The 12739-nt window shown below is 40.5% G+C and overlaps 1 protein-coding gene and 1 non-coding gene across 2 annotated transcripts; one reads left to right on the forward strand and one right to left on the reverse strand.

Annotated features, from left to right (window-relative positions):
• Positions 1–9158: 9158 nt before the first annotated feature.
• LOC111908863 (small nucleolar RNA R71) lies at positions 9159–9265 on the reverse strand. The gene has a single exon (XR_002856000.1). It is a non-coding gene; the product is annotated as a small nucleolar RNA R71 (small nucleolar RNA).
• A 548-nt stretch (positions 9266–9813) lies between these two features.
• On the forward strand, positions 9814–10845 carry LOC111908806 (uncharacterized). The gene is made up of 2 exons (XM_023904605.1): positions 9814–10002; positions 10120–10845. Exons 1-2 carry the CDS (start codon positions 9814–9816, stop codon positions 10843–10845), a joined length of 915 nt encoding a protein of 304 aa, XP_023760373.1.
• Positions 10846–12739: the final 1894 nt, after the last annotated feature.

The following is a 12739-nucleotide window of genomic DNA, read 5'->3' on the forward strand; positions in this document are numbered from 1 at the left end:
ATTTTTGGTGTGGAGTTCCCGATAGACCCGATGTCTATAGTGATGGGTGACGTCTGTGTCATTGTGGGCATGGAGTGGTTGATTCGATTTGGGGATATGATTGACTGTGAGCGACAGATGGTGACTATTCGAGACCCTAGTGGGGGAGTGCCTACCGTGTACGGCGAGGGTACCAGGTCCGGATCAGCTTTTTGCTCTGCTGCCAGAGCGAGAAAGAGTATATAACATAGCTGTATGGGCTTTTTGGCGTCTGTGGAGGATACATGGGTTACATTACAGAGAACGAGTTCTATCTCCGAGGTTCCGATAGTGTGCAAGTTCCCAAATGCCTTTCCCGATGAGTTTTTGGGAGTGCCTCCTGAGAGGCAAGTGGAGTTTCGGATTGATTTAGTTCCGGGAGAAGCGCCTATCACCAAGGCACTTCATTGCGTTGCGCCGCCAGAGATGCAGGAGTTATCCTCTCAGCTTCTGGAGCTGATAGGGAAGGGTTTTATCAGACCAAGTAGCTCGTTATGGGGAACACCGATCCTTTTGCTCAAGAAAAAAGATGGTTCACACCAGATGTGTATTGATTACCGGGAGTTGAACAAGATGACGGTCAAGAACCGTTATCCACTTCCGAGGATCGATGATTTATTCGATCAGTTGCAGGGGGCATCTTGGTTTTTCATGATTGATTTGAGATCTGGATATCACCAGATGAGGGTATGTGAGGAGGATATTTAGAAGATGCCCTTTAGAACTCGTTATGGGCATTACCAGTTTGTGGTAATACCTTTCGGGCTCACTAATGCACTGGCAGCGTTCATGGATCTCATGAACCGGGTGTGCAGGCCTATGTTGGACCGGTCAGTAATCTTGTTGATCGATGACATCTTAGTGTATCCGAGTTCCATAGAGCAGCATGAGGAGCATATGCGAGAGGTTCTTAGGGTATTGAGGTCGGAGAGGCTCTATGACAAATTCTCCAAGTGTGATTTCTGGTTATGAGAGATCCAGTTCCTAGGAAACCGCGTTAATCAGAATGGGATATTGGTCTATTTGGCCAAGATTGAGGCAGTTATGCGATGGGAGGTGCCGAGATCAGGAGTTTTCTGGGATTGGCCGGCTACTATCAGAGATTTATCAAGGACTTTTTCAAGATTACGGTTCATCTCACCAGATTGACCTGGAAGGGCGTTACTTTTGTATGGGGGGTCGAGTAGTAGGCATCATTCAAGGCTCTTCACCATAGGTTGTGCGAAGCTCCAGTGTTAGCCCTTTTGGAGGGAGTAGAGGACTTCGTAGTCTATTCTGATGCATCTATTTCAGGGATGGGTGTAGTGTTGATGTAGAGGGGTACCATATACATGGACCATAAGAGCCTGAAGTACCTGATGGTTCAACCCAACCTGAATATGAGGTAGAGGAGATGGTTAGATGTAGTGAAGGACTACGACTGTGAGATCTTATATCACCCAGGCAATGCTAATGTGGTAGCCGATGCCTTGAGTCGCAGAGCCGAGAGCGCTCCCATCCGAGATGTGTGTATGAGAATGACTGTCATGACTCTAGTATTAGATACCATCCGAGAGGCTTATGTACATACTAGGAGACTGGAGAACCGGAAGAGAGAGCATGTGGTCGGTCAGGTTTCCAAGTTTCAGTCAGATAGTTGGGGACTTATGACCTTCCGAAGTTGGATTTGGGTGCCATATACAGGTGGAGCTCGACGTATATTGATGGAGGAGGCACATATATCAAGATTCTCGATCCACCCAGGGGCCACTAAGATGTATTTGGACCTAAAGAGAGACTATTGGTGTCCCTGTATGAAGAGGGACGTGGCATGGGTTGTAGAGAGGTGTTTGACCTGTCACCGGGTTAAGGCGGAGCACCAACATCCACATGGTCCTTTGAAACCTTTATAGATTCCATCCTGGAGGTGGAAACATATTTCTATGGACTTTATCACCAAGTTACCAAGAACTACGCGTGGGGTTGACGCGATGTGACAACCTGAAATTCTATTATGTACAAATAATAGCACTTCAATAGAAGTCAGAATAGTCGTAGTAAATTTTTAGACTTTTTAGTATAAGTTTGAGTATTTCAGGATTTACAGTTAAGGAGATATCAGGAGAGTGGATGTACCAAGGTTTTGTGCAACTCTGTTATTCCAAAACTCTATGATATTAGAGTTCATTGCATGAATAAAATATTTTCTGCCAAAAATCCCAGGACTATATATAGGATTCTGAGCCATATTTATTCATTAGTTACATTTCCAACTAGAGAAAAGTCGAATTCTCTTTCAAGGATCTTCGGACTTTCATTCCAAAATGTGAGTACATCTATCTAGTTGTATTATATAGCTTATTAAGTGCTTAGTAACATAGAAATCATATCAAAACAACAAGATTTAAGAGTTTACCGCCCAAGAACACCTTGGACCGTAAACCCTTTTATAAGGGAAAATGAGTGCCTAGTCCATTCCCCTTGATATGTAACTAGCATAGGCTCGTATCTTATTGTATATAGGACTAGAAAACATCCAAAAACACCAAGAGTAAGGTGTTCACGGCCCAACAAGTTCTTGGACCGCGAACTCCAAACTCAAGGGCCAAAAGGTGCCTTAATCACTCCTAAAGCCTTGGACACTAGCTTAGATTAGTTCCTAGTTAATTTAGGAACTTGGAATCACCAAAAACCCATCCCCATGAGAGATTGCGGCCGTAATTTCTAAGGGAAACGGTCCCAGGGCCGTGAACTCCTCAAAGGAGTGTATTAATGCCCTAAACCCTTCCAAGGATTAAACCATCAAGTAGAATTGCTTCTAAGGATCATGTAACACTTCAAAGCACAAAATAACCTAAAGCTTAGGAGCTTGCGACCATAAACTCAGGAGTCTACGACCTTAAACTCCTTGTTGTAATGGCATTGAAGAGTAAACTCAAGGATAGGGTCCTTTGGAACCCTAAACCCACTAGCCTTGTCCTACAACAACTTAGATGCAATCCTTAGGGCTTATAACACATATATAAAGTGTTTATCATGTTCTAGGATGTCTTAACATTTTCAATTAGTAGTTTAAGACTAATTGGGTGCATATATGTGTGATTATATTTTCTTTAGGATCATAGTGTGTGTACAAGTCCTCACTTGACACCTAACAATTCTACACCGTTCAGTTCATCCAAGCCACCATCTTCAGGTGAGTTTATACCCCTTAATCAATGTTTTAAATGATTTTAAATGCTTTAATGGGGGGGGGATACAAGTAGAAAACAACATGTTATTAAATCAATCATAGGTATTTATAACTGTGTTTTCATCCAACTGATTTCACATGCTTCAAAATGTGATGTATGAAATGGTTTTCTATCATAAAAATACCATGTTATCAAAAGTATTACGTTTGAAATGTTTATTAAAATGACATCAATTCATTGTTAATTATTGTTCAAAACTCTTAGATGTCTTACAAAACCATTTTTACCTTCTTGAACAAAACTATATCTATACACTTATGTTCTTATATATGTATTGATGTTATAGTTTTCAACCTTCATTCAGTTTCCCACACTCTTGTGTAGCAAGGGTGTATAAACCTGCTTGGACAATCAATTACCTTCCAATTAACTGTTATAGGGATATTTAGGAGATACAAAACATTATTCCTATTACAAGGAATTACACCAACGTCAGTTCATTCATGAGTCTATACTATACATTACATGTTACATGAATATGTCTACATCGATACGCTTACATGAATAAATTTACATATATAGATTTATTTGTACACACTTACATGGATACTTGTACCTAGATTCACTAGGATGATTGACTAGTACATTATGTGTAAATTGTCCTACCTATCCCAGTTCAACAGGATGTCTAGACGGGACTAACCATTCCGGAACCAACCTGTTAGCAACAGTGGTAGATGAACATATACGGATGCCTACGGTTATTACTTATATTAGGGGTACCTCTACGGGACTAACCATTCCTTTAGCCTACTGTTCGCTATAGAGGTAAATGACCATCTACGGATGCCTACGGTTAATACTTATATTAGGAGTACCTTTATGGGACTAACCATTCCTTAAACCTGTTGCAGCTACACAGGAAAATTGAACAATCTACGGATGTTCAAAGGTTATACATTTCGCTAGTCGCGATGTCGTGTTGATCCTAATACAAAAGGACAACACTTACATGATTCTATTTTTCCTATTACTTTATTTTGTGATACATTCACATAAACGATGAGTTAGACTAAGTACTGTTAGTAATAGTCAAAAAGAAGGAAAAACAATCGTTGTTATAGCAAAACATTCGGGTCTTGGTAGAAGAGTACATTTCATACTAGTAGGAAATATGGGATTTTCTAGGGTTTTCATACTTATATCAACTGTTTCATTCAAATATTTACATGGCATTCATAACAGCTTTCCAAAACAAGACAATGACACTTAAATACTTATGAATTCACCAGCTTTAGGTTGATACTCGCTTTCAAAATAAGTTGTATTCTCAGGTCACCAGTAGACAGGTACGATGGCCAGGTTTTGAGAAGACGGAGCACAAACAAGACTCGTCTTTTATTTTGATTACATATTTTGGTGTCTTATTACAATGAAAGAACACACATGTATTAAAACTTTACTTTTAATGCAATGGATGATGTTGTTGCTTGTTTACTACTTTACACTATTGTGATACTATACTTGACGTCCTCCACCCCGGAACGTTTCTGCCGTTCTTGGTTTTGGGGTGTGACACACGATATGGGTGATTGTGGACCGGATGACGAAGAGTGCTCACTTCCTCACTATCAGTGAGAGCTCTTCTGCAGAGAGACTAGTCGAAATTTATGTGAGAGAGGTGGTAGCTTGGTATGGAGTGCCGAACTCGATACTGTTAGATCGAGACATGCTCTTTACTTCCAGGTTCTGGAAGAAATTTCATGAGGAGTTGGGTACTCGGTTACATTTCAGTACCACATACCATCTGCAGACAGATAGGCAGACTGAGTGGACGATTCAAATGCTCGAGGGCATGCTGCGTGCATGTGTTATGGACTTCAGAGGAATTTGGGACACTTATTTTCCCTTAGCTGAGTTTTCTTACAACAACATCCATCATTCGAGTATTGGTATCCCCCACTTTGAGCTTCTTTATGGGAGGAGGTGTCGGACTATCATTTGCTAGGGAGAGGTAGGGCAGCAAGTGATCGGTGGCACTAGGATAGTGCTAAAGACGACTAAGCAGATTCAGCAAGTCAGACAGAGGTTACTAATAGCCTAGAGTCGCTAAAAGAGTTACGCAGATCGGCGACGATCTGAGCTAGAGTTCCAGGTTGTAGATTTCGTCCTCCTGAAGGTATCCACATGGAAAAGGGTGATCCGATTCAGGAAACGGGGCAAGTTGGGGCCCCGATATATTGGTCCTTTCAGAGTGATCGGAAGAGTAGGTAGGCTGGCCTACCGGTTAGAGCTACCAATAGAGTTGAGTCAGATTCATAACACCTTCCATGTGTCCCAGTTAAGGAAGTGTGTAGCCGATGAGACGACAGTGGTACCCCTAGAGAACATTCAGGTGGATGCGAGCCTGAATTATATTGAGAGGAAAATCGCGATTTTGGATAGAAAGGTGAAGGTTATGAGGAACAAAGAGGTGCCCCTGGTTCAGGTCCAGTGGCAACATCGGAGAGGATCCGAGCTGACTTAGGAGCTGGAGTTTGAGATGCGAGAGTAGTATCCAAAGTTATTTACGGATCCTGACTTCGAGGGCGAAGTCTGATTCTAGTGGGGGAGAATTGTAACATCCCAGGTCCAGGTATACCTTGTAACCCTTGGTCTTTTGAGTAGTTTTCCAATTTAGCCCTTTTAAGAAAAGGTGGTAAATGCGTACGCGAGGCATACGCGATTGTACACTCAGCGTACTCATGTGCGTGCTTTAGACGCGGAAGCCACCTAGTACGTTGGGCGTACCAGAGGGTATGTTGGGCGTACTAGGCCCAGAGTGAAAACCCTAATTTAGGGTGTTTCCCTATATAAAGGATACGATGGCTTCATTCCTGGCCACCATTCTCAGACAAACAACCCTCTAAAACCCTAATCCTCATTCTTGAACTTGTGTGTGTCCATTAGAGAGCGTTTAAGTGATTTTGTGTCTTCTTGGAGTGAAGAAGGAGCTTTAAAGAAGGAGTGGGATTCCATGCTATAGATATATGAGCATATCTATATTGGGAGCTTCATTTGGAGGTATAAAGCTCAAAGCTTTCTCAATCTTTCGTTTTGTGCATCATAGTAGAGTATTTTAGGGTTTTTGTCCCAAAAGTTGGAGACTTTAGGAGATATTGAGCTCCGGAGACTATGATCAACCCCTTTGAGTGTATTCAATAGTGTAGTGTCATAAAAATCAAGACTTGGACGTTGGAATCAAACCATGCATGAGATATGAGCATTTTGAGTTAAGAAAGTGAGGATTTTGTGTGTTTGTGACCTTATCAGCCATGCAAAGGCTTAAAGTAACTTAATTTATGGAAAAAGAGCTATTAGGGAGTTCAAATTTGTGATATGAGCCAAGGTCTTAACTGATTAAGACCAAAAGAGTAGAAAGAGAAAAACTAGGGCGTACGCCGAGTGTATTCCCAATACACATAGCATAGGGTTGCGAATCCCCGATGCATGCGTGGCATCAGAGTACGCCCAACGTAAATATCGTGTACGCGCGCGTACTCGCTAACGTTGACTTTTGGTTGACTCTTAGGGTTTGTTTAATTTGTGGACTATTAAGGCCATTGAGGGGTAAAATGGTCTTTTACTCATGATATTTGCATAATTAGTTATATGTTAGGATACATTTTTATTCATTTTTAGCTAATTAATTGCATATCATGGACAAAAGGTACTTAATAATGCTTGAATTGTGTTTTCAGTCCAAAAGTGAAGCTCGGAAGCAAAAGGAAGCAGGAGAAGCGGTTGGGAGCTCGGGAATTGAACAAAAAAGAAAACCACCAAAAACAACACCTACTCGGCGGGTAGGGTTGACTACTCGGTGAGTCCAATCGAAGAATCCAGAAGATAGACACCGTGACTTATCATGTACAGGAATCAAGGGATGGACTCGGCGAGTCGGCAATGGGCTCGACGAGTTGTTTCGCATCTATAAAGATAACTTCTTAGATTGACATTAGGAAGGCTGAAAACCTTTCTGGAGAAAATAGTTGCGATTGGAGAGTCAGAAGAACCCTAGAGAACGAAGATACAACCTAGAATTCAATTCCGAAGGAGATTTGAGGCAAGTTCTCATCATTCTACTTAATCTTTTGTTTTCCATTATGGTTAGACAATTAGAATTCGTTTTATTGCTGTTAATTACCTCAATCATGAGCTAAAACTCTTAAACTTCTGTTTGGGGATACAATATTGATACTATGGTTTGATTTATGGTAGGATTAATTTGATGTTGGTGATTTTGTTGATTTTAGCTTGTTAAAGAACCTTGTGTGCGAATGATAACTATTTTTTTAGTTAATAAGAAGATAATTAATTAGTATGAACATCTTTTAATTGTCAACCTCATATGCTTATGTGACCACTTCATCATATGACTAGGATTAATGAACATGAAACTAGAATTAATAAGAAAAATAGGTAAATTCATGTATGAGCTTGTGTGATGACCATCAACAAGAGGTTAACTAAAGGACCAAATTAGTTAGCTATTACAAGTCTAAATTAACCCGAATAAATAATCTAGTGAATTAAATTAAATTAGACAACTGATCACTGTTTGAGATAATTTGTTCTTTAAGGATTAGTGCAGCGAACGTGAATCTAATCACTTGAATCGGTAACCAATAGAAGAATTAATCCATTGCACTATTACCATAATATCAACCATAGGATCAATTGAGTTGAACAAAACAGAAGTCCTTCCCATTATTGAATTTAGTTAAATCATTGCTTTTCTAGTTTTTAAGTGATAGTTAGTAAGTTTCTAGTCTTGTAAAACTAGAGAAAACCCCTATTTAATAATTAATTTAGATAAAATTAGTCTTTAGTTTTAATTTACCGTTCCCTGTGTTCGATACCCTACTTATTTAGCTATACCACAATTGATAGGTCCACTGCTTTTGTGAGTTCATTTTGTAATTAAAAAGTAGGTTTAAAACTAAGTGAGTTTACACACATCAAGTTTTTGGCACCTTTGCCGTGGAACGGTTCTAAATTAGTATTAATTTCTAGTTTTATCGATCCTTTGTGTAAGATTTCTCTTATACAAAGTTAATTCTTAGCTAATTTAGTAATTAGTATAAGTTTTAATAAAAATCCGTTTTAATAAGTAATTAAAAAGTTTTTCGGTTTTTGCCTTGAACTCGCCGAGTGCACTCGTGACAACTCGGCGAGTCCATCGCTGTTCACAGTTTTAATTTTTATTTTATTTTTGTTCTTTTTACGTGTTTTTCTTGTTTTGGTTACAGTTGTTTCATGACCCGAGGATCTGATACACCTCTGGTCCCTCCTCTCGAAGACCCGAAATCCGCACTAAGGAGGAGCAAAGGAAAAGCCGTTGGAGAATCCGCTTCTTCAAAGAATTCGCCACTAAAGAACCTCAAGTCCGTTTTCAGCAAGAAGAAGAGCAGCAAATCAGGAGCATCCAACACCTCTTTAACAATCGAAGACCCGATTGAAGAAGACACCGAGTACGAGACCGAGGAAGAAGAAGAACCTACATACGAGCACGAATTCGAATTTGAGGACAATTTAGCTATCACTATGGCTAATATCGATGAAGTCCCCATAGGGGAATAGAAGAAGAGGATGCGCGATGACACTGGCCTGGGACTTGTGCAGCCCGTAATTCCCATAACTGCTACTTTTGAGCTTAAGGGTCCTATCGTCGCTCAACTCAAGGAGATTCCCTTCTATGGAAAAGACCACGAAGATGCCTACAAGCACTTGGATGAAGTAAATGATGCGGCTGACTACTTCAAAGTACCAAATGTACCACGCGAGACCCAACTACTTCGTATGCTTCCAGTCACATTCAAGGGTGCTGTAAAGGATTGGCTCAAGTCACTTCCTCTCGGGTCGGTCACCACATGGACTAAAATGAAAGAAGAGTTCATAAACCAGTTTTTTCCACCCTCCAAAATATCCAAGTTGAAGAAAGCCATTGCCAACTTCGAGCAACAACCCGGAGAGTCTTTTTATGAGGCATGGGAAAGGTACAAAGGTCTTCTCAAAAATTGCCCACACCATGACCTTGATAGCCAACAAGAGGTCTCCATCTTCTATGATGGAGTCAATGTCACCACAAGGCAATTACTCGACTCGCAAGGCCCACTCACAAAGAAGGCACCCCCAGTAATCAAGGAATTAATTGAAGAATTCTCTAAGCATTCTAGAGAATTCCACAACCCAAGAAATGAAGTAAGTCGGGGGGTAGTGAACTCGGCCAATGATGGCATGGCGGCGATGATGGCTAAGCTCGGTAGTTTAGATAGAAGGACGACAAAAATGGATCAAACATTCCATGCTATTCGAGTTGGATGCGAGAACTGTAGAGGGCCTCATCTCATGAAGGATTGTGACTTGGATGAAAATGGAAACAAGAAAGCTCAAGTGTTCTACTCAAGCGGCGATCGACACAAAGAGAATTGGTGGAAACCAAAGAAGGAATGGCTCCCGTATGCAAAAGGAAGAACCGGTTGTGGAAAAGAGAGCTGACTTATAAGAGTTGTTCACAAGATTCATAGCCGCATCCGAAAAAAGACACAATGATCATGATGCTGCAATACAAGAGACCAAAAATATGCTAAAGAATCAGCAAGAATCTATTCTCAACATTGAGAAACAGCTAGGACAACTTGCACATCAAGTAAACGAGAGAAGACCAGGTCAACTTCCAAGTAAAACCGAGAATAATCCAAGAATGGGGAATGTGAATGCTGTGACCTCCAGCTATGGAAAAATTTTCACCCCTGCACAGAAGATCTCCAAGGTACATACAGAAAAGACAGAAGAGTCGGGTCCAGCTCAACCCGACCAGACTCGCTGAGTCCCTCTAATGGACTCGACGAGTCCATGCCCTGATGACAAATCTGTTGTTTCCTTAAAGTCGTACAACCCTCCTCTGCAATTCCCAATCAGAGCCATACCTACTGAAAAGGTTAGAGCATATAAAGCTTTCATGGAACATGTCAAGACCCTTCAAGTTAACATTCCATTTGTGAAAATGATGGTTCAAACACCCAAGTATTTTAACTTGCTAAGGGGTCTCTTTGCTGCTAGAAAAGATTTAGCTGAAGTCGCGGAGATAGTATTGAGTGAGATACCAGAAAAGAAGGGCGATCCGGGAAGCATCATAATTCCTTGTCAATTTGGATATGTACTTGCTACTCAAGCGTTGACCGATTCGGGTGGAAGTATTAAGTTAATGCCTTTTTCTTTCTTCAAGAAGCTGAATTTACCGGAGCCAAGGCCTGTGAATATGAAGATCCATTTAGCGGATAAGACGATTATTCGTCCAAGAGGTGTTTGTGAAGATCTCCTCATTAAGGTGGATAAATTTATATTCCCCCTGGACTTTTTAGTACTTGATATGGATGAAGACCCCGAAATTCCAATTATTTTAGGGAGATCATTTTTGAGTACCGCATGCGCATTGATAGATGTATGTGAGTCCACACTAACATTGAGGGTAGGAGATGAATCAGCAATGTTTAAAGCTCTACCAGAGATTAAGCAAGAAGAAAGAAGAAAAGAAGAAGTCTCATTCATTAATTTGGATGACGAAATACTACAAAAAGAACTTGAACTCTTGCAAGAAGAAGATCCAAGTTAGATTTTGCTATCTTCTAGAGGAGATGATGATGTTGACAAAGACTTGGAGGAGATAGAGAAGCTGCTGAAAGGGACCGATTCAGAAAACACAGTGGGATGTGAGGGACACGTTGTGACTCGCCGAGTCGCTTTCATGAACTCGACGAGTCCATCCGAAAATCTCAGCAACTTGGACGATTTTGATCTGCTTGTTACCAGCTCCCTGCATGTTCTGGACATGAATATTTTCCCTAATTCTTTAGAAGATCCAGCAGCAGAAGGAGGAATGGATGGTGATTTTCAACACGTTCATGTAGCATGCCTCGATACAATAATGCAAGATGATGAAGACACTCCATTTGAAGAGGAGGCAAGCTTTGGAGAAGAGGAAAATGCAAGGGTTAGGAGAGATGATGTTGATCACCCATTCATTACCAAACCTCAAGCCCGAGTTTTCACCAACTATGAAGTAATGAAGTTTAAAGAAGGACGGGTGCAAAAGAGGGTGCAAGAGAATGGGGTAAAGAAGAAGAAGATGAGCAAAAGGGAAATTCATGCAGCTGAAGATGATGCTATAAGGAAAAAGGGATAAGAATTAAGACGGTCTTACAAGAAGAAGATACACGCTTCCAAGACAAAGTATAAACCGCAAAAGATTAGGCGTGCATTCCCGATGCAGGAAAATGAAGAAACGTAGATGGGAAGGAGTCCAACTAACGACTCCTTAAAAAGAAGCACTTGGCAGGAGGCAACCCGTTATTAGAGTTTGCTTTCTTTTATCTTTCTTGTTTTAGTTTTGTTTTATTTTCGTTTTTAGGATTTTATTCTCGTCTTCTAAATCATCAGACATGACTACTTGAGAGTGCGTATGGACTAAGTGTGGGGTGGAATGAATTTTTAATAACAAAATGATATAATTTTCTGAATTGTTTGCAATTGATTCGCCGAGTCTATCCCTGACTCGACGAGTCTCTTTCAGATCCCAGATGAGTTTAAATTCGCAACCAAACTCGCCGAGTCTGACCCTGACTCGACGTGTCGATTTAATTTACAGAAAAAAATTAATTAAAAATAATTTTTACATCTGGTAAAACTAGGGTTTTTAACCCTAATGAGATCATATTTTTCCCCCTTACTCGACGTGCGCCTCTCTTGTTTTCTCTCTCAAGCATTCATCAAACTTCTTCACTCTTTCTTCAAAATTCTTGAATTTTATCAACAAAGGTACTTAATTTCTTCCATAATTCTGTTAAAGTCATAATTTTTAGATGTTCTAAGGTGTCAATTTCATAGAATACCCGATTTTGAAGTTTAGTGAATTTTTAGGTTTTTGATTTTGTATTAATTGTGTTATTTTGGATGGTTATTCTTACTCTAATACATCTTAGGAATATCCATGAACAAAACCCTTGAAAAAAAATTTCAAGTTTTATGGTCGAATTTCGATCCACCCGTCGACTGACTCGCGCAGTTCATACGACTCGCCGAGTCGTTCATGGACTCGACGAGTCCAGTCGGGGACCCAGATGGAATTTGTTTTGATGATTTTCTGTATTTTCTGGGTTGTGTGTTCGTGTTTTTGCAGGGACAATGTTTTCAAGAGGGCAGAGCTCAAGTGGACACCAAGGAGATTTTCCTTGGTTGAATTTCCCTCCGATTGAATCTGCTTCAACAATGACAAGATGGAAGAAGAAGTTGGCTGAGGTCGGGAAGAAGGAGGTTTATGTACCTAATAGGGTTGATTGGGATTGGTTGAAGAATGTTCGGTATGAAGAAGAGTTAGGGCTTTACCTTTTGAAGGAATTTACTTACGATGGGGAGACAATTATTTGTGATAGATGGAGCCGGATTTTCAGAATTCAAGAGTCGGTGTATCGAGAACTCTGCTAGGAATTTTTCTCCACGGTATCTTTCCG

Source organism: Lactuca sativa, chromosome 6 (genome assembly GCF_002870075.4).
Source record: "Lactuca sativa cultivar Salinas chromosome 6, Lsat_Salinas_v11, whole genome shotgun sequence".
NCBI lineage: Eukaryota > Viridiplantae > Streptophyta > Magnoliopsida > Asterales > Asteraceae > Lactuca > Lactuca sativa.